Source organism: Zingiber officinale, chromosome 8A (assembly GCF_018446385.1).
Source record: "Zingiber officinale cultivar Zhangliang chromosome 8A, Zo_v1.1, whole genome shotgun sequence".
In the NCBI taxonomy this organism is placed as follows: Eukaryota; Viridiplantae; Streptophyta; class Magnoliopsida; order Zingiberales; family Zingiberaceae; genus Zingiber; species Zingiber officinale.
The window spans coordinates 61,738,776-61,760,227 of NC_056000.1; the positions used below are offsets into that span (position 1 = coordinate 61,738,776).

The 21,452-nt window shown below is 43.7% G+C and overlaps 3 protein-coding genes and 1 long non-coding RNA gene across 5 annotated transcripts; 2 read left to right on the forward strand and 2 right to left on the reverse strand.

The window, feature by feature from the left end:
* Positions 1 to 259: 259 nt before the first annotated feature.
* Positions 260 to 11,527, reverse strand: LOC122009269. Its single transcript, XR_006119514.1, has 3 exons — positions 11,031 to 11,527; positions 10,813 to 10,954; positions 260 to 577 (listed from the first exon to the last, which is right to left on the reverse strand). It is a non-coding gene; the product is annotated as an uncharacterized LOC122009269 (long non-coding RNA).
* On the forward strand, positions 483 to 5,376 carry LOC122009253 (protein IQ-DOMAIN 18-like). Its single transcript, XM_042565345.1, has 6 exons — positions 483 to 605; positions 3,022 to 3,419; positions 3,501 to 3,776; positions 3,870 to 4,145; positions 4,218 to 4,355; positions 4,443 to 5,376. The coding sequence occupies exons 2-6, from the start codon at positions 3,294 to 3,296 to the stop codon at positions 5,208 to 5,210; spliced, it is 1,584 nt and encodes a 527-aa protein (XP_042421279.1). The 5' UTR covers positions 483 to 605; positions 3,022 to 3,293; the 3' UTR covers positions 5,211 to 5,376.
* A 3,798-nt stretch (positions 11,528 to 15,325) lies between the features above and the next one.
* Positions 15,326 to 16,032, forward strand: LOC122009267 (bZIP transcription factor 29-like). The gene is made up of 2 exons (XM_042565367.1): positions 15,326 to 15,457; positions 15,540 to 16,032. Exons 1-2 carry the CDS (start codon positions 15,348 to 15,350, stop codon positions 15,676 to 15,678), a joined length of 249 nt encoding a protein of 82 aa, XP_042421301.1. The 5' UTR covers positions 15,326 to 15,347; the 3' UTR covers positions 15,679 to 16,032.
* Positions 16,033 to 16,317: 285 nt separating this feature from the next.
* On the reverse strand, positions 16,318 to 20,458 carry LOC122009256 (pentatricopeptide repeat-containing protein At1g60770-like). 2 transcript variants are annotated; one of them, XM_042565349.1, is made up of 3 exons: positions 20,150 to 20,287; positions 18,187 to 18,339; positions 16,318 to 18,065 (listed from the first exon to the last, which is right to left on the reverse strand). In XM_042565349.1, exon 3 carries the CDS (start codon positions 18,051 to 18,053, stop codon positions 16,821 to 16,823), a length of 1,233 nt encoding a protein of 410 aa, XP_042421283.1. In that variant the 5' UTR covers positions 18,054 to 18,065; positions 18,187 to 18,339; positions 20,150 to 20,287; the 3' UTR covers positions 16,318 to 16,820. The 2 variants fall into 2 exon arrangements, with proteins under 2 accessions (XP_042421283.1, XP_042421282.1); XM_042565348.1 differs by lacking the exon at positions 18,187 to 18,339 and having other exon boundaries at positions 20,150 to 20,458.
* Positions 20,459 to 21,452: the final 994 nt, after the last annotated feature.

Here is a 21,452-nt window from a genome sequence, read left to right on the forward strand (position 1 = left end):
TATTATTATAGACAATCATGAAAAATAAAAGATTAAAATTTACCAGCAGCTTTGCACGATATATCGGGCCTTGTCCGTGGCCCGACAAGAGGAAGAAAGTCAAACCAGAAGATGATCATAATTCGCAAGTCGTTGGCCAATATTTTGACTTCTCGTGGTAACTAACTGCTACTTAATGGGGTTCGAATGGAAAAGCCAAAAAAATAAAGGGGCAAAGTGAAATTTTGCAAACTTGGTATGTTACATGTTCAATCACGTAATATCGAATATCGAATTGGGACGATCGGTCCGCTTAACTAGAGTTGTCTGCTTCAACCTTCCGTTTACTTGAGTTGATCATTAAATTCATCAATTCACCACCTGCTTCGTTGCTTGTGACCTCGCCTCAGCAGCTCAGCTCTTCTCTCTTCTTCGCTGGCCTCGCTCTGGCACAAGCGTAAAGGTTCATCCATCTGCTCTTTCCCTTTCGTACGTACACTAACTCTTTTTTTTTTTTCGCGCCTGATCGCACGCCTCCCTCGTCATTGGCATCACCTACCGACGCCATGCTCCATGGATTCCTCAATCGTCTTCTTCACTGCAATCAAGCCATGTTTGTACGGAAGGTAAAAATTAATATTTTAAGTTCCAGAATAATGATGCCCAGCTTAATTTTGTAGACATCTAGAAATAAAATTCTAAGCGAATTAATAATATATTATTTTAATAGAGGATTGATGTAAGAAGACCGTATTGATGAGTTGTCTCATTATAAATATTTTATAAAATCGAACAAATAATCGTCAAAATTAATCGACCTAAATGGGATACTTCATACTTTAGTATCAATTAAAAATAATAATAATATCTTAGGAATATTTTTATTTTCAATACTGTCATTAAAGCCACGTAGCTGTTATAACATTAAAGAATTAATTATTTTATTTCAATTGTATCGGTTACATCCCTAGTTGTTATAATATAATACTAATAAAAGATTGATATAAATAATACTAAGAGCATCTCCAATGATTAAATCTTTCAATAAATTTTGTTGTAGTTTCCAATATACAACATCAATATCACATCACAAGTATAAAAAGTTTTTAAAATATCTCTAATGATTAAACCTTTCAGTGAACTTTTTTATAATTTTCAATATGTCACATTATGTCACATCACAAACATAAACATCTACTATATCTCCACAATGAAAAAGTTTTCATATAATTTTTTGTGTGTCCTATATTATAAATCATATATTGTTATTTATTAATTTTTTATTTAATATATCTATATATTTTTCATTTAATATTTTAATTAATTTATTATTTTGATTTTATTTATTTATAATTTTTAGTTAATAAATTTATGATTTTAGTTTAATTATAATCATTTCTATATTTTTAACTTATCTCAAATATAGTTATTTTTAAAAGAAAAAAAATCATTTTAATTATTATTAACTATTTATGAAATAAAATATTATAATTAAATATTACACCAAATAATTTATTTTTAATTATTTAAAAATAATCACTTTCAAGAGAAAAAAATAGATTTAAAAACTCAAATATATTTTTAAATTAAAAATCCCAAACTTCACTTACACAATCATAAAATCTCTTTTTAATTAGATTTTTCAATTTTACAAATCTTTCACAAAATCTGCATCGAAGATTCTCATCATCAGCGTAAGTTACTTAATTTGTGGGTCCTACATTACAAATCATACATCTTTATTTTTATTTTTTCATTTAATATCTCTATATAATTTTTACTTAATATTTTATTTAATTCTCATCTTTAAATTAATTTATTTGTAATTTTTAATTAATAAATTAATAAACTTATGATTTTTAATTTAATTTAATTTGTAATTTTTATTTAATATTTAATTAACTTATAAATTTTAATTTAATTATTGTCATTTGTATTTTTTTAACTTACCAAATATATTTATTTTCAAAAGAAAAGTGTATAATTTAACTACTAAATAAAATATTTAATGATTTTAAAAAAATCAAACATGCAATATTAATTTTTCAATGATTAATGGCTTCATCTTCAAGAGAAAAAAGCAGATTTGAAATATCAAACCTGCTCTTAAAATAAAAACCTCAAAGCTTATGTCTCCACTCATTAGAGATTTTTTGTTGAGCTTTTTCAACTTTACAAACCTGTTAAAAAAGCTGCATTGGAGATGCTCTAATAGTTACGATTGATAATTATTATAATTTGATATTGACCCCCCTCTCTCTCTCTATACTACAATCTACTATTTCACTGTTATTAATATTATTATATAATAAAATATTATTCTTTTAGAATATTCTTTATCAATATATCAAAATTATTTAAACTCTAATAAAATTATTTTAACTTTTTTTTTTTTTTTTTTGTAACATCAGCTGGATTAGCTGTTATGGAAGTTACTTAAATAGCTACATATCAGCTAATACAATATTAATGATTTTAGTATCATTATAAAAAATTAAAAATAATTTTAATTAAGTTAAAATAATTTCAATCATTTTAATAAAAGAATCCTATAATATTCTTCATAAAATATTATATTTTATTATAGTAATTGATGGTGCTATAATAAAAAAAAATAGAACTATCAATTTTAAATAATTTAAACAGATTAAATTAAGATGTTATCCATATATTTTAAATGGACTACGGGTCCAAGTGGGAAGGGGTGGACTCGAGTTGGCCCCAAGTTGAAAAGGGCAAAAAAACTCAGAACAGAAATAGTTATGTATGAAATAATCAAATTCAGAAATTTTTAAATACTTTACAGATTGTCGACGGCCAACCTATCCGGTCACGGATCGTTACATTTGACATCTCTAAAATTAGAGTGTTTTTAAAATAAAAAATATAATAAGATGTTTATTTAATGTTTTTTACAAAAAAGGGCACGCCATTACCTCATTAGTTGCGTGGAGCGTCCTTATAATATATCAGTCAAACTCATAGTATTTGGGTATTTAATTTCCTCCTGGCATATTTAATTAAATTATAATAATAATTTAGTTCATCTTCCTCGTGGATTACCGTGGCAAGTGGCAAATGGCAATGGTTACTTTGTGGCCCCGTAGCAGACACACACCTCTGTCTCGCTTCGTTAATCGAGTCCACCGACCCGATCGACGAGCTAAAAGTCAGACACTTCTTCCTCCTCTGCTTCTCCCTCTCTCTCGCGCGCCTACTCTTTGGCCTACTCTTGTTCTACGGGTGGATAGGGCAGAGTGTTGTTGTTCCAGATTTGCTGTACGTGCTCTGCTTTTTGTTGTGGATGCGCTCCAATGGGGAAGAAGGGGAGCGGCTCGTGGTTGACGGCGGTCAAGCGCGCGTTTAGATCACCGTCCAAGGAGGAGAAGAAGGCCTCGAGGCAAAGAGATGAGGCGCCGGAGCAAGAGGAGGAAGAAAAGGTTTTTTTTTTTTTTTTTGTTTTTTGACTTCTCTCCTAGAAATGCCGCCTTGCTTGGGCTTTGACTTGATGCTTCCGGTAGCACAAGCGGGAGAAGCGGAGATGGTTATTCCGGAAGCCGTCGTCGTCGACGAGGACAGCGGACGAGAAGCAGTCAGCGAGGGCGGCGGTTCCGGCGGTGGTGACGGCGGAGCAGAGGCACGCCATTGCTTTGGCTGTGGCCTCGGCGGCGACGGCGGAGGCGGCCGTGGCGACGGCGGAGGTGGTGCGTCTCATCCGGCCGTCGGCAGACAGCTTCGTCAAGGAGCGCTACGCCGCCGCCGCCGTCTTCATCCAAACAGCTTTTCGAGGTTATCTGGTACGAACACGTCGTCTTCTTTTGGGCATTAAAGCGAACACCTGGTGCGCCTGCATCTGAAATGGTTTTTGGATTTGAAATTCGCCGGCGAAGGCGAGGAGGGCGCTCCGGGCGTTGAAGGGGCTGGTGAAGCGGCAGGCGTTGGTGAGGGGGCACAACGTCCGGAAGCAGGCGAACATGACCCTGCGATGCATGCAAGCTCTGGTCAGGGTTCAGGCCAGGGACCGAGACCAGCGAATGCGGCTCGCACATGAGTCGGCGGCGGCGGCCTCCGCCATCTCCCACGGTAGCAACAAATCCTCCTTCAGCTGCGACACCTCTCTGTGGGACTCCAAATTGGTTCAAGACCTCGCCGAGAGGCGATCCATGGTTAAAACCTAGATCCAACCCTTGTTGCTCCGAATCACATTCCTTGCTTTGCCCTAATTCTTAGCATCGCAGTCGAGGGAAGGGAGCAGCTTCGCTGACGATTGGGACGACCGGCCGAGAACCGTTGAGGAGATCGAGGCCATGTTGCAACTCCGGAAGGAGGTGGCGCTGAAACGAGAGCGGGAACTCTCGTACGCCTTCTCTCATCAAGTAAGCAGATCTGGGATCTGATTGCTTCGTCTCTGTTCTTATTCATGTACTATGTACATATCAATAATCAAATGTCACTTGAAAAAGCTGTGGAGATCGGATCGTAACGCTGGCGAGGCGAAGAAGGACGGCGAGGCGGAGTCGGTGGGGGAGGAGCGGGAGGCGTGGAAGGACCGGTGGATCGCGTCGAGATCCTCTTTTGATAACAGAGTCAGTAGCAGGGCGGCGAGAACCTCCACCGACAAACGGGATCCTATCAAGACGCTGGAGATCGACACAGCTCGCCCTTTTGCCTACTGCTCCGCCCCGGCCAACAACCACCGCAAGTGTCCGCCGGTGCCGCAGCATCCTCGCTCGCCTCTCCACCGCGCGCACCACCACTCGCCGGTCACGCCGTCGCCGTCCAAGACGCGGCCTTTGCAAGTTCGCTCAGCCAGTCCTCGCTGCGGCAGGGAGGAACGGAGCTTCTACGTTACAATGGAGACGCCCAGCTATTACCAGCACTACCAGGGTGGCGCGCCTGGGCAGCAACGCCGGGCAGTGGCGGTGCCGAACTACATGGCGGCGACGGAGTCGGCGAAGGCGCGGGTGCGGTCGCAGAGCGCGCCTCGGCAGCGGCACGCGACGCCGGAGCGCGACCGTGGATCGGCCGGGTCCGCCGCTAAGAAGCGGCTTTCCTTCCCGGCTCCGGCCCCGTACTCACAGAGCCTGCGGAGCCCGAGCTTCAAGAGCGCGGCGGGGCAGTTCGCCGGCGACTACCACTCCAACGTGTCGTCCTCCTGTAACGACAGCGTCTTCGGCGGCGAAGTGTCCCCGGCGATGGCTCCGGTGATCCTCCGGCGGGGTCTCCGGTGATCCTCCGGCAATTGCGATTTCGCCACTTTCTGCTTCAAAATTGCCGCTTTGTTTTTTTCCTTCTAATCTCTCAGTTGCTGTAGTTGCGATCTTAACCGGAGGGCGCCGATCGCTTCTCCAATCGGCAATTCGCCATTGATATGAAATCATGGGAATGTGTGTTCCATCTCCGGCTCTGAGCACTACGATAATAATAATAATATATAGGAAGTGAGAGAGGAGGGCGACCATTGGTAGAAGAACTCCATCGACTTGATTTTTATTATGCTGATCCTGATCACTTTCATTTATTTTGACTGAGCTTGTTCGACTTAAGTATCAAGTGATCCGGTCCGGAAGCTACGTCAGACGGATCATCGGGTGAGGTGGATGAAATATTGACGAAGTCGTGACGTCCAGAAGGGGGTGTGCTGAGATGGCTTCCGTGTTGACTAAATCTTCGGAAGTACTTTGGTCAACGCTATCTGCAGCCAGCGACCGGGTTGACCCGACCCCTGGTACCTCGAAGCTCAAGGCGGATCCAACGAATATATGAGTAACCGACTAATAATATAATAATGAAATAAATAAGGAGATGAGTACGGAAAACGTACCCTGGCCCAGGGGGCGCCCTCGGATGAGACGCAACTCGAGTTGTCGGGACTCGGAAGAGTAGACGACGCCCGATCCGGATGGAGAGCTGGATCTGACAACGGGAAGTTGAACGAGGTATAGATTGGGAAGATGAGCTGCAAGTCGAGATATAATACCGGCACGCAGACCGAGATAAGGCACCGGCACACAGACCGACACGTAGACCGGGATAAGAGACCGGTACGCAGACCGGGATATGAGACCGACACGCAGACCGGGAGGTACTAACGGCATGCAGGTCGAGATATGGGCTCGGCACGCAGGCCGGGACATGAAATCGGTACACATACCGGGATATAAAATGACACAAAGGCCGGGATACAACATTAGCACACAGACCAATACTCCATTGCGGCTCGAAGGCCGACACATAATAACGATACGAAGAACGAGATATAGTGGCTCGATGGCCGACACATAGCAATGATCGGATCGACACCGGAAGCGACGACAACGACAGTATAGAGGCTGGAGTCGGCTGTAGCAACGTCGATAGGGTGGCTGAATGGGCGTCGGATATGCGAACACCGCGGAGGGCGTCGAGACGGATGCCCAGCGCGCCTGCCATGCTGAGCTGTGATGCCTCGAGAGCAAGGAGCTGCCGTCATCAGACGTCGCCGGCACCGGAGGCCGCCGAAGTAGCTTCTCCTCTGTGTAGTCTTTCTGGCGGCGAACCACACCCACAGCAACCCCCCTTTGAGCTTGAGACGTGGTCTATTTGCGGAAGAAGAAAGAAACAGAGAGGAGAGGAAGCATTGGCCGGAAGAAGAAGAAGAGGGGATGGCCGGAGGCTGACATCGTGCCGGGGAGCCTACTGAGAGGAAGAAGAATATGCCACCTTCCTTCTTTTTTCTAGCGGCGGACCCAAAGCACGGAGAAGCCGAGAGGAAAGGAGGTGGAGGAGAGGAAGTGGAAATCGGAGGCCGGCGGCCGGCGGCCGGCGGCCGGCGCCGACGAGAAGCAAGAGAGGGCGAGGGAGAGATGCTCTTGTTGGCGACGCTTGAGTAGAAGCCACGAACCTCCGCTTCCATTCGCTATCCACCCCAACCTAAAAGGATGCTACAGTGATTTTCCCAAATTGCCATCCTTCTTTCCCCTTATTTCTTCCCTACCCCTCATTCAATATCCACGTCACAAGCCTCCCCTTCAAGTCTAGTCGAAGGAGGCGCAAGTCCGACTGACTAGACCCATCCGAACAAAAAACAGAACTGCTACTAAAGGCAGAGTCCTATCGCAGGTCTGTCATATAACGTTGAATGAGTAACGGTGGCAATGTCAAGCATGTGACTCAAACAGAATCGGATGAGCGACGAGAAATAATTCGAAACGCATGTCAAGCAAACGATCGATCAGATGCTGAGGGAGACCGAGTGATATCGCGAAGACGCTCGTACGAGGCCGTGTAGGCGATTGAGCAAATGCAGACCGGGTGATTGTGGGAATGTCGAGCGAGTAGCCGAGCGATATGAGCGAGCCGCTGAGCGATACGAACAAGCTCCCGAGCGAATGCCGACCGACCGATAGTGAATCGTGACCTGGCGATAAAGAACGTGACGGACAAGCAAAGTCATGATCATGACCGAACGAGTGCCGACCGAGCGACAACGAGTCACGACCGGGCTATAGAGAGACAGACCGACGAGCAAGGCAGTGAGTGCGACCTGAAAAATGACGACTGAGAGGCCATAAAGGTCAAGCGAGTCGAAAGATGATGGGCGAGCGATGTCGAGCGCGTGCTCGGACGACAATAAATCACGACCAGGTGACCGAAAAGTGTTAACCGAGAAACCGAGAGAATGCCTATATGTCAGAATAAGACCAAGCGAGCGATGTCGAGTGATGTCGAGTGCGCAACCGAAAACAACATTAAGCGATGGGTCGATCGGCGTAAAGCGAGTAGCCCAGTGGTATCAACGAGTGATCGAGCAAACAGCCAAGCAACAGCGATGAGCGAAATACGAATGGCGAGCGTTGGACAAAGCAGCGAGCGGGGCGAGTATGTCGAGCAGAGCGACAAGTAAGCGATGAGTGTTGACCCAGCCATAGCGGTAAGCGAAGTGCTAAGGATGAGTGCCGAGCAGAGCGGCGAAGCGTGCACGATGAGTGCCGAGCAGAACGGCGAGTGAAGCGATGAATGCCGACCGAGCAACAGCAGTGAGCGGAACGTGGGGGGTGAGTGCTGGGCAGAGCGGCGAGTAAAGCGAGTATGACAAGTGTCATGCAGAGCTGCGAGTGAGTGATGAGCTCCGACCGAGAGGTCGTTGGGCGTGAGAGCATACTTACTTATAACTCGCCCTGAGGCGAGGGCGAGAGTCTGGAGGCGTGAGAGCATGCTCACTTATAACTCGCACGGGGGCGAGAGTCTGGGACATCGACCTGCCGGTCGTTGGGCGTGAGCGCATGCTCACTTATAACTCGCACTGGGGCGAGAGTCTGGGACAACCGACCGAGCAGCTCGGTCGTTGGACGTGAGAGCAGAGCTCACTTATAACTCGCACTGGGGCGAGAGTCTGGGACACCGACCTGCCGGTCGTTGGGTGTGAGAGCATGCTCACTTATAACTCGCACTGGGGCGAGAGTCTGGGACAACCGACTGAGCAGCTCGGTCGTTGGGCGTGAGAGCAGAGCTCACTTATAACTCGCACTGAGGCGAGAGTCTGGGACAACCGACTGAGCAGCTCAGTCGTTGGGCGTGAGAGCAGAGCTCACTTATAACTCGCACTGAGGCGAGAGTCTGGGACACCGACCTGCCGGTCGTTGGGCGTGAGAGCATGCTCACTTATAACTCGCACTGGGCGAGAGTCTGGGACAACCGACTGAGCAGCTCAGTCGTTGGGCGTGACAGCAGAGCTCACTTATAACTCGCACTGAGGCGAAAGTCTGAGACAACCGACTGAGCAGCTCAGTCGTTGGGCGTGAGAGCATAGCTCACTTATAACTCGCGCTGAGGCGAGAGTCTCGAGGGACAGTTGCTGGGCGTGAGAGCATGCTCACTTATAACTCTGCTGGGCGAGATGGCTTAGCCCAAGGATCTGAAGCTTGGGCGTGAGAGCGAGCTCACTTATAACTCGGTCGAGCGAGCACTAAGGCAAGAGTCTGAAGCGTGAGAGCATAGCTCACTTATAACTCGCACTGAGGCGAGAATTTGGGACACCGACCTGCCGGTCGTTGGGCGTGAGAGCATGCTCACTTATAACTCGCACTGGGGGGCGAGACAACCGACCGATCGTTGGGCGTGAGAGCGAGCTCACTTATAACTCGCACCGAGTGTAGGACAACCGACCGATCGTTGGGCGTGAGAGCAGAGCTCACTTATAACTTGCACTGAGGCGAGAGTCTGGGACAACCGACTGAGCAGCTCAGTCGTTGGGCGTGAGAGCAGAGTTCACTTATAACTCGCACTGAGGCGAGAGTCTGAGACAGCTAACTGAGCAGCTCAGTCGTTGGGCGTGAGAGCAGAGCTCACTTATAACTTGCACTGAGGCAAGAGTCTGGAATCCCGACCGAGAGGTGATCTGGAAGCCTGACCAGTACTTGATCTGGAGACCTAGCCAAGAATTGATCTGAAGGTCTGACCAGGACTTAATCTAAAGACCCAGAACTGCTTTGGAGGTCTGGCCAAGAACTGCTCTGGAGATCTGATCAAGGATTGATCTGTAGGTCTGACCGAGAAACATTCTGAATGCCTGACAAAGAAGCAATCTGAAGGCCTGACCCTGAGTTGATCTGGAGGCCCGATCGGGAATTGGTCTGAAAGCCCGACCGGGAATAGGTCTGTAAGCCCGACTGAGAATTGTTCTGGAGGCCCGACCGGGAATAGGTCTGTAAGCCCGACCGGGAATTGGTCTGAAGGCTCGATAGAGAGATCGTTAGCGATACTCCGATCCGAAACTGGTGGTGATACTCTGGTCCGAGACCAGTGGCGATATCTCGACCCCGAACGGGGGAGGATAAGCCTTGAAGCCCCTAGAAGCGAAGCCTGTAGCAACATAAGAGAGTAAAACCTTTGTCATACCTGATCGCGTATCATACCTGATCGCGGAGTGGTGTCAGCCGACTGAGGATCTATCTCAGTCTCTCAACTCCCAAATACCCGTGGAGCGAGGGGAAAAGATAAAGAGCGTGAAACCAATATAAGGGAGCAGAGCTCATATCCATAGAAGGAAGTAGAGCACCGTGGGTGAAGGGAGCAACACCTGTAGATGTAAGAGGCAGCACAACGACTGAGGATCTATCTCAGTCTCTCAACTCCCAAATACCCGTGGAGCGAGGGGAAAAGATAAAGAGCGTGAAACCAATATAAGGGAGCAGAGCTCATATCCATAGAAGGAAGTAGAGCACCGTGGGTGAAGGGAGCAACACCTGTAGATGTAAGAGGCAGCACAACAAGTGAAGGATGCAGAGCATATAATAATAATAGAAGGAAGCGACTATAGTAGTAAGAGGATGCAGAGCCTCCTGGCGAAGGGTGCAGAGCCTCCTGGCGAAGGGTACAGAGCCTGTAGCAATAAGAGGATGCAGAGCCTCATGGTAAAGGGTGCAGAGCCTGTAGCAGTAAGAGGATGCAGAGCCTCCTGGCAAAGAATACAGAGCCTATAATGCAGAGACGGTAGTAGTAAGAGGATGCAGAGCCTCATGACGAAGGGTGCAGAGCCTATAATACACCTGATCAAGGAGTTGGACCCCTAGTCCCTGATTGGAGAGTAACACACCTAGCCTGTAATCAAAGAGCGAGACCCTTACATCCTGATCGGGAAGTCGTACTGCGAGTTAATGATCGGGGAGCTGTGTCCCTAGTGCATGAGCGGGGAGCTGTGTCCCAAGTGTATGTGCGGGGAGCTAGGCACCTAGTGTCCGATCAAAAATCGAAGGCCCTAGTCTTTGACCAAGGAACTATGATTTTACTCTCTTATCAGGGAGCTATATCAGTTCCTATAATCGTAAAAAAGGAGCAGAGCCTGTAGCATACCTGATCGGGAAGTCGTGCCAACCGACTAAGGGTTTGTCTCGGTCCCTTAACTCCCGAATACCCGTGGAGTCAGAGAAAAAACATAATGGAAAAATTAACCTGTCAGCCAGCTGAAGCTCCACTCGATCGCTCGACCAAGAAACTATGATTTTACTCTCTTATCAGGGAGCTATATCAGTTCCTATAATCGTAAAAAAGGAACAGAGCCTGTAGCGTACCTGATCGGGAAGTCGTGCCAACCGACTAAGGGTTTGTCTCGGTCCCTTAACTCCCGAATACCCGTGGAGTCAGAGAAAAAACATAATGGAAAAATTAACCTGTCAGCCAGCTGAAGCTCCACTCGATCCCTCGACTCCCGAATACCGGTGGAGTGAGGATAAAAGATAATATATGCGTCGAGATCCTCCGGGATTATGATAAAGGCAAAGAACCTCCCGACGCCGTCCATCTTCACGTTCCGGAACAGGTGCATGTGTTCCCACAGACGGCGCCAAATTGATCCGGTCCGGAAGCTGCGTCAGACGGATCGTCGGGTGAGGTGGATGAAATGTTGACGAAGTCACGACGTCCCGGAGGGGGGTGTGCTAAGATGACTTTCGTGTTGACTAAGTTTTCGGAAGTCCTTTGGTCAACGCTACCTGCAGCCAGCGACCGGGTTAACCCGGCCCCCGGTACCTCGAAACTCGAGGCGGATCCAACGAATATATTAGTAACCGACTAATAATATAATAATGAAATAAATAAGGAGATGAGTACGGAAAATGTATCCTGGCCCAGGGGAGCGCCCTCGGATGGGATGCGGCTCGAGTTGTCGGGACCCGAAAGACTAGACGACTCCCGATCAGGATGGAGAGCTGGATCTGACAACGGGAAACTGAACGAGGTACAGACTGGGAAGACGAGCTGCAAGTCGAGATATAATACCGGCATGCAGACCGAGATAAGGCACCGGCACGCAGACCGACACGCAGACCGAGATAATAGACCGATACGCAGACCGGGATATGAGACCGGCACGCAGACCGGAAGGTACTAATGGCATGCAGGCCGGGATATGAGCTCGGCACGCAGGCCGGAACATGAAATCGGTACGTAGATCAGGATATAAAATCACACAAAGACCGGGATATAACATTAGCACACAGACCAATACTCCATTGCGGCTCGAAGGCCGACACATAATAACGATACGAAGAACGAGATATAGTGGCTCGATGGCCGACACATAGCAATGATCGGATCGACACCGGAAGCGACGACAACGACAGTATAGAGGCTGGAGTCGGCTGTAGCAACGTCGATAGGGTGGCTGAATGGGCGTCGGATATGCAAACAGTGATGACGAGAAGAGGACAGCAGTGGCGTGCCGAGAGGGATGGCTCTGGAGACCGCCATGCTCGTGTGATGCCTCGAGCGTAAGAGCAAGGAGCTGCCGGCATCAGACGTCGCCGGCACCGGAGGCCGCCGAAGTAGCTTCTCCTCTGTGTAGACTTTCTGGCGGCGAACCACACCCACAGCAGCCCCCCTTTGAGCTTGAGACGTGGTCTATTCGCGGAAGAAGAAAGAAACGGAGAGGAGAGGAAGCATTGGCCGGAAGAAGAAGAAGAGGGGGACGGCCGGAGGCTGACATCGTGCCGGCGAGCCTACTGAGAGGAAGAAGAATATGCCACCTTCCTTCTTTTTTCTAGCGGCGGATCCAAAGCACGAAGAAGCCCAGAGGAAAGGAGGTGGAGGAGAGGAAGTGGAAACCGGAGGCCGGCGGCCGGCGCCGGCGAGAAGCAAGAGAGGGCGAGGGAAAGATGCTCTTGTTGGCGGCGCTCGAGCAGAAGCCACGAACCTCCGCTTCCATTCACTATCCACCCCAACCTAAAAGGATGCTACAGTGATTTCCCCAAATTGCCCTCCTTCTTTCCCCTTATTGCTTCCCTACCCCTCATTCAATATCCACGTCATCAAGTATCGATTTCTATGATCAATACTTTCTTACTGTGTGCATCCGCATATTCTTTCTATGTGCTTTGTATTTTTAATTTTTCGATCAAACGGAATCAATTCAATCAAATCATTACAAAATACATTCGGCAAAAGTTACATATAAAAATGCACCTTTAATTTTAAAAATTATGATCGGCGAATTAATAAACCACATAGTTAAATTTTTAAAATATTCAAATCATATACGTAAAATCAAGTATTCAATTTTATTTTTACCCAACTAAATGGATTATTACTGTATAGTAGATTAAAAAAAATTAATTTATATTTTAAAATTATTATTTTCAATATGATATATGAAATGATATGAAATACATATTAGTCAGCCCACCGTCGTATTAAAAATAATAATTTTTTAAACATGAACTTGAAGAACCTAAATTATATGTCTTATGTGTTTTTATAATTCTTCTAATTATATTTATATTCTCAAATATTAATTTAATAAAATATATTAAAAATAGTAATTTTCATTTTCAATTGAGTTAAATTTCACATGAAATTTTAAACAATCATAAAATTATAGATTGACAGATTTAATATAAGAATCAACTAGAAGGAGAAGTAAAATAAATATTGGATAGGTCGATTAATCGGAGTGTTAATTTGGTTGGATCATGTCAATTTTTTTTTTTAAAAAAAATCTCAACTTAAACCTGACATGTACTTGAATACAATGTGAAACCCTTAAACCTGATGAATTCAAACCTGACCCGAATAAATAAATTCAATTTTTTTTTTAATATTTTCATTATAATTATTTACTTTTATCTTAATATTTTATCATTATTATAGTAACATTGATATTAATATATATAAAAATATATTAATTTTTAAAATAAAATTTAATTTACTCTAAAAATATATTAAAACCTAAATTCAGATGAACCCTCTACCATCAGATAAAAAAAAATTAATCTGAAAATTTTTCAATATGAACCCAATCTAAATCTAAAAATACTCTATCCAATTTCGGTAAATTACAGAAAAATTCTCAATCACAATGTTAACTTTGCATGCAATCCCTATGTCCAAAAAACTTTGTTTCCACTCCTGCATGCAAAGTATTACTTGTTTCAACTCCCTCATGCAAATATTGATATCTAAATTGCCCTAAGATTTTTTAGGTACAAAAAGTCTAAAATTGAGTACAAAAAGTCCAAAAACGAGTATAATTCTTCTTAAAGTCAGTGCTTTATATTAAAAATCGAGTATATTTTCTATCAAAATTATCCCTCTTATTTTTAGGTATAAAAGTCTAAAAATAAATATAATTCTTGTTAAATTCAGCACTTTACACTATAATATAGTATTTTATACTAGGATCTAGTATATTTTCTATCAAAATTAACCCTCATATTTTTTGGTACAATAGTCTAAAAATGAGTATAATTCCTATTAAATTCAGCACATTAAATTAAAATTGAGTATATTTTGAGGTGAAAAAAGAATGGTACTCAATTTGATAGAAAATATACTATATTCTAATTTAATATACTGAATTTAAGAGGATTTATACTGATTTTTTGACTTTTTGTACCTAAAAATATCTTGAGCAATTAGGTAAATATGTTTAACTGGAGAGTGAAAATAAAAATTTTTATAAATGGGGATTGCATGTAAAAATTTGTTTATCAATGGGATTGTATGTAAATTTTTCCATCCAATTTGATATTTTTCTGATTGACTAGGAGCGTTCTTTATTCTCACCCACGATAATACACGTCTGGGCCCCAATTGGCTCCTACTTTGGAGGCAAGTGTAGGGTTAGATAGAACAGTGGGTAGAATACCGTGAGGCTAACACCCTTCGATAATTGGACGCGGAATGAAATGACACCTCTTAAATTCAGGCGTCGTCCCAGAGAAGTTAACTTGTCGTCGCACGGCGTCCCGAAGAAGCCACGGCAAGTGCTACTCCGGCGTCGAACGCCTCGACGACGATACCATGTCCGTTTGTTTGTTTATCGTATTCTGATTGCCATTTACCTTCGCGACGATGAAGCGGCTCGACTACTTGTCGGCGACCTCGTCTCTGGCGTCCTCGGTCGTACCCACTGCCAGCGTGGCGTTCTTTCACCAATTTGTGCCCATCAGCTTTGTGAGACCCGGCATTGCGCCGCCCTCTCCGTCTGCATCTCCCGCCTCCGCCATCTTCCACGCTCAACCCCTCTCGCAGCCCCTTCCAGCCTTTGCACTGCCGACGCTGCCGCCTCGGATGGCCTGCCTCAGGGCAAGACACATTGCCTCTTTTCTTCCCCGCCAGTCCTTGCGGCGGCGAAAGTGAAACCAGAGGCTTAAACGGAGAGCAGCACGGAGGGGATTGGCGACTACGCTGATGATCTCTTCAACGCCTACATGAACTTGGACTGTTTTGACGCGCTCAACGCGTCAGCAACGGAGGAGAAGCCCGACGATTTGGACAGCGGCAGGTTAATCCTTCAGAGGAGGATCAGAGAAGGTAACAAGAGCGGCGCCGCAACCGCGAATCATTTCGGAAGCCTTTTCATGGACAGTCTCATAGGAAAGCTTTAGGACGCCATGACCAACAACACCTCAAGCTCGGAGTTCAACAGCGCCGAGATGAAGAAGATTCTGGCGTACAAGAAGCTCGCAGAAATGGCAGAAACAGATCCAAAGAGAGTCAAGAGGTGCTTTTCCTTCTCCAAAATTCCGACTTTTGATTCTTCTCAATTTTCATAAAATCTCAAACGGCTGCTGAATCTCCATCAGGATATTGGCGAACAGGCAATCAGCAGCTCGATCGAAGGAGAAGAAGCTGAGGTACATCTCAGAATTGGAGAACAAGGTGCAAGCTTTGCAGACTGAAGCATCTATAATATCTGAGCAATTGAACTCATTGCAGGCATGAGTTCATATTGGCTGATTGTCATGGTAATTACTTCATGGCTTATGAACTCTTTGACCAGAGAGGAATAACAGCACTGAAATGTCAGAACAATGAACTTAGGATTTGTCTTGAAGGCATGGAACACCAGGCGAAATTAAGAGATGGTATTTTCTTTCGTTATTTCGATTTTTATCTTTTTCATTAGTGTAATATTTGTGGCACTCTCCCGGTCATATTTGTAGCCATCAATGAAGCACTAAATGCAGAGGTCCAATGACTGAAAAATGCAGAAAAATCCCTGAGTCATTGACTCTCAAAGAGCACTACAAATGCGGATGAATTCTCTAATCTAATCATCTCCATCAGTTGCAAGTGTAGCAGCTACAAACAACAGATGAATGTTGAACTATTGAATGTTGCAATTACAAATGAATGTTTTTATTCTTCTTCATACAAATTCAATGAATGCTTTAGCACTAGTTGGTTGCTTATATGTTTTGGCAAAGGTATACGACTCAAAATGGCTGAGTTGTTATTTATTTACTTATGCCTCAAGACTAAGCCAAGCTCGTCATAGCTCGTGTGAGCTGCAACTCAAGGCCGGCTGGAAACCATGCATTAGCATCATCTTGAGAACCAAATCTATTTAGCATGTCGATCAGCACAAAATGATGAATTTCATAGAGCAAACATTTCAATTTTCAGACCCTAACTTTAAGCAAACACATCTTAATTATATTTTAAACATACAGTATGGCCACTAGTCATTACCTTTCCCCTTATCATGGACTCAACTTAGGAGCTCGTTGAGTCTTATTAGGAGGCTTTATATATTCGATATGCAACAAAACACATCGTTATGTTGCCAAGAGCTGTCAATGCTGACTGAAGAGTTACCAATACCTGCAAAGCGTGGAAACTGATCAGGGCTCAGGTGAGGCCAGGCTTCCAAATCAACTTCTGTTGCCAAAATATCCAGAATAGGTTCGAATGGCATCTGACTCAAAATGTACGTGTAGACAACTAAACTTGAAAGGCAAATGCACGAGTCATGTTTCTTTCAACAGTCAAGAGGTGCTCATGGTTATTTGAAATCCAATGTAGAAAGAAACCACAAGCAAGCAATAAGTTCGAATTAAGCGGCCACATTGACAATTATTCCCTTACTCATTGCTGATTGAGTCGAGCAATTTCTCCGTATCAGAACTTACAACCACATTCTCCATCTTCAAGCGTCGCCGAATACCTGGGCTCTTCATCCCGGCATTCGCATATGTTCTTATGAGGCTTTCAAACACCTCCGGTCCTAGATCCTTTTGTACCTTCTGTAGAAGCTCAATGAATTCCTCAGCAGCTGAAACATCCTTCATTTTCTCAAAGTACGCCATTATGGCAGTAATGGCCTCACTAGGAGGAACCCAAATTCTGCCTAGGCTTCTACCCTTCTTAATTGCACGGTCAGCGCACCAGTGTGCCTTTTTTATGTCCTCATTCTTAAGATGGTAATTCATAAAGATCTCCCATGTTTTAGGATTGAGTCTTCCACCACGCTCCTTTGCATGTTTCTTGAAATCGTTGGCTTTATCTAGCATTCCTTCATCGATATAAGCTTTTATCAATATGTTAGCAATTCGGATATCATATGATGCGTGCTTGTTATCCCATTCTTTGAAACATTCCTCAGCGCCAGATAGATCCTTCAGATTGACCAATGCCTGGATCATATTCAGATAGCTCATGTTTACCATCTTCGGGCGTGCCACCTTCAGCGCTCGCCATACTCGATGCACTTCCACTAGGTTCCCCGTGCGGCCATACAGAGTGATGAGGAATTGATAGGCAACAGCATCATGAGTCGTGTTCATCTTTTCTAGCTCCTTCAGAGCATCCTCTGCTTTCTGAAACATGCCAGCATCAACATAAATTGAAGCGAGATTACTGTAAGTTGTCCAATCAGCCTCAACTCGCCCATCTCTCTTCATCTCTTCTATAACCCGCTCAACCTCAGGAATATCTTTCATGGCAGCAAAAGACCGCATCCAGATATTGTAAGTGAAACAATCCGGCGTTACATCATTGGCTTTCATCTCTTGAATGATGCTTGAAATCTTTCCTTGCTGGTCAGTTTTAGAGTACAGGGTCATCAAGCTGTTATAGGCCATGGGGCTTGAAGCAAACCCCAATTCCTTCATTTTGTCCATGAGAGCTTCTGCCTTCTCAGATAGCAGTTCTTTGCAGTAGCAGTTAAGGAGCGCACCATATGTGAGATGATTTTTAGAGTCATCTGGAAGATTGACAAAGTACTCTTCGGCTGAAGAAATTCCTCTCGCCTTAGCAACAAGATCGAGATGAATTGCTTGATCACTCACTGTCAAATTCATTCCTCTTTTAGACATGACCTCTGATAGCTGAAATGGTATCAACGGGGGTCAGCAAGTTCTTGTTATGAGATAGGAAAAACAAGGAAACAAAGCTGAAATATAGTAAATCCACAAACACAAAGAGAAGTTGGTGCTTGTTTAGCCTTACTAGTTATTGATACGGCAATTTGTGCATGTGTTGAATAAGTAATGTGTTAAGTAAGCTGGTAGTATCTGCGCCTGAATTCTAAAGCGTACTCCATCAATTATAACATGCAAGCATATCAGTTGTCATGCAACATATAGAAGACATATTGATGACCTGAGAAATAATCAACTCTTTAGATTCATTTAGCATACAAAAAGGCATGCTTACGACCTAAACATGCAATCAGGTTTTAATCATTGCTTCATACTTTGACATCATTCATTTATCACCATTTTCATTGGTTTCAAAGTGATCTCAGATAACCATATGAGTTCATTGAGCAAACAAATAGATGAGTGTTAACTTCAAGCAGGATTTATAACCGTGAGACTACCGAAACAAGCATGCCGTCTAATTTAGAACATTTGAAAAACAAAATCTGATATGAAATGGAACTCCATCCTCTTCTAAACCCAAAGCAAACAACAGAAGGTTCAGATTTATTTTTCCTTGTTGCAAAAGTAGCACATGATTGAAATTTTAATTTTATATATAAAGCAATTTAGAATCTCATTGGAAAAAAAAGGCCAAGTCAATTACTAAAATTTCATAATTTGACTAAATTCACCCAATTGGAACCTTAGACCTGTAAGTAATGGGAATCAGGGCATTATCCTGATCATTGCAATTCAGATCGTAAATCTAAATAGGTCATGAATCAATGATATGCCACAATGCTTACATCAGGTGACCTCCAATGGAGTCAAGCATATCAAAGACCTACTTTTAGGAAGAGTGTCATCAAGTCCATATCTAAGTTATGTCGTATTTGGTTTGTAATTGCTAGTAACTGATTCTAGTTTTCTATATATGCGATCAGTCTTCATTGGTTCCTTGCTGAGTTTAGGACGACTGCCGATCCTAGCTTACATATACACATGACATGGTTTGATTTCTTTCTGTGAGTAATTTTTAAGATTGACGGACCTAGATCTAGAGCTGAGATGCAATTGACCTTGGTGTAAATCACAGACCGCAAAGATGTGAATCTTTCTCGCTTTACTCTTCAGCAATCATCTTCCACTAAATATTTTGATAGCTTCCTTTCTTTCAATATCCAGATTTTCTGATCCATCTTTCATGAGATTTTGAGCTATTTCTATGAATTTAACTTACACATGCTTGAGCGATTGCAAATCTACTTTTTCTACAGCCAATTTAGTCCTCGTTCTCAAGGTTTTTTCTTGAATACATGATCCTGCTTCATGTATGTACAAATCTAGTTTGCTCTAAACCTAAGAAATGTCTATAGCTCATTCTCGATAATTAGTGCCACTGTAAATCTTAATCAAGAGATAGCAAGTCTAACTTTGTATCATAAATAGGCTGAAAGTCTCACACAGAATTTCGTAGAACACTTAAACCAATCAGAAAAATCTTTTCAGCAGATGTAGTTGTTAACATTGACTCATAATATCATCCAAAAGCATCAGTCATGACTGTTAATCATGTAATTGAAGTATCCAAGTTGGTGATATAATTACAAACAAATATAACTAAACAAAATAGTTCAGCTCACATGTATAGTCTTATATCAGATTGTTGGCATAAATCATGATCTGAAACCTGAAGATAGAAAATCATGTTTACTTCTATCTCAAATCAGGCGAAGCATAAAATTTGCTGGTTCCTTGAGTAATCAAGAGAAAGCTCTATGATTGATAGAACTGTAATGGACTTTCAAAACCAACCAGGCAATTCACCAAATTCGACATGATATTTGATCAGCTCAGGAACAACAAAATGAGTTGGATTACCCAAAAGATTTGCAACCAAGTTCACAGATTATATCGAGCACGCCAATAGGTAGGAACTGAGAGTATTTCAAAAACAATTTCCATGAACAATCAAGCAGGATCCTTCCTTTATTTCGTCCCAGGAACAATTTCTATCCAAGAGAAAGAGAGAGAGGTTAGATAGGTACCTTGAGGGCGGGGCGGAACAGCTTGTGATCACGCAACCTGCGGATGGCGGCGCCAACCTCCCATTTATGGACGCGCTTGTGGCTCTTGAGGAACTCCTCGAGCTTATTCCGCACTGTCATGGGGGCGTTGCCCTCCCGGAAGAGGCGCCTGTAGAGCGCCTCCTCTAGGAACTTACCTGATCGCTTCGCTAACTCTCTCGTCTTCGGCGCCAACGCCATCGGCTCCCACTCAAGTCTCTCTCCGCCGCCGACGGTTTTAGGATTTTTTTGGTTTACTTGCTGGAGATTGGGTCGACAGTCTCCGCTTTCACTCTAAACCTAATATCAGGTCGAAAATAAAAAATTATGAAAAAATTTATATAATAGATTTTTTTCTATTTATTTCATTAAAAAAAGAATGAATTACTTGCTTTATTTATCTAATAAGCATATGAATTTACAAATCTATGCGTGGATATTTATTTATCGAAATATATCATTTGATTTCTATGATAAAAACAATTTTTGATATATCAATTTCTAAATTATAAATACAAATTATTATTCGGTCGATCATTTTTAAAATTTTAATTTTTAAATTAGTGATAAGAATATTCGATCTTTAAATTAGAGAAGTTTTACATTAGTTTTAAAATTTATGAATATATAATATTTATTGGGGCGTAATTATAGGTGGGTTGATGAACTTCACTAGGTAAATAAATAAGTCATGATACGATCCTTAATTACCACCAACATAATTGATGCGGTGTCGATGAAGGGCTCCATCCCACTATCACGATGGAGATCAAAAGTGATCAAAGTCAAGATGGTCAATGAGTAGATGACATCTATCGATCGGATGAAGCACGCCCCGATCGGGGATAAGTCTCCGACCCACTGACGTCTTCCGACACGGGGAGCAATCAAACAACCGACACTCAAAGACAATGTGCAGAAATCGAGCCGAGCGGCTACCCTACTCGGCCAGACAACAAAGTTTAATATGCAGAATGCAACTTAGGCTGAGCGGCTACCCCGCTCGGCCCAATATCAGCTTCGGCAATAACAAAGTAGACCTTCGGCCGAACAGACACGCACTGAGGCCTGAGGGCCAGCGAGGTTCTGGCCGACCAAACGGGGCACTAGTGCAGCGGAATTCCGGCCGAGCGGCCAACCCGCTCAGCCTAACAGTATACTCCTGATATCCAGTAATATCCTTTTGGGAGTTGGTGTCGCCGACACTGGACATGGACTGCAAGAAAATCGTACGACGAAAGCTTCCACTGTCACTTCAGAGATATGTGTTAGGATGCATACTAAA

What these genes read in the sequence shown, in the direction of transcription:
- LOC122009253 (XM_042565345.1), top strand. Translation starts at nt 3,294, where the DNA reads ATGGGGAAGAAGGGGAGCGGCTCGTGGTTGACGGCGGTCAAGCGCGCG. An exon ending in CAGCTTTTCGAGGTTATCTG is followed by an intron (nt 3,777 to 3,869) that starts GTACGAACACGT and finishes TCGCCGGCGAAG; the next exon opens with GCGAGGAGGGCGCTCCGGGC. An exon ending in TCGCCGAGAGGCGATCCATG is followed by an intron (nt 4,146 to 4,217) that starts GTTAAAACCTAG and finishes TTAGCATCGCAG; the next exon opens with TCGAGGGAAGGGAGCAGCTT.
- LOC122009267 (XM_042565367.1), top strand. Translation starts at nt 15,348, where the DNA reads ATGACCAACAACACCTCAAGCTCGGAGTTCAACAGCGCCGAGATGAAG. An exon ending in GATCCAAAGAGAGTCAAGAG is followed by an intron (nt 15,458 to 15,539) that starts GTGCTTTTCCTT and finishes AATCTCCATCAG; the next exon opens with GATATTGGCGAACAGGCAAT.
- LOC122009256 (XM_042565348.1), bottom strand. Translation starts at nt 20,368, where the DNA reads ATGGCGTTGGCGCCGAAGACGAGAGAGTTAGCGAAGCGATCAGGTAAG. An exon ending in TGTTCCGCCCCGCCCTCAAG is followed by an intron (nt 18,066 to 20,149) that starts GTACCTATCTAA and finishes ATACCATTTCAG; the next exon opens with CTATCAGAGGTCATGTCTAA.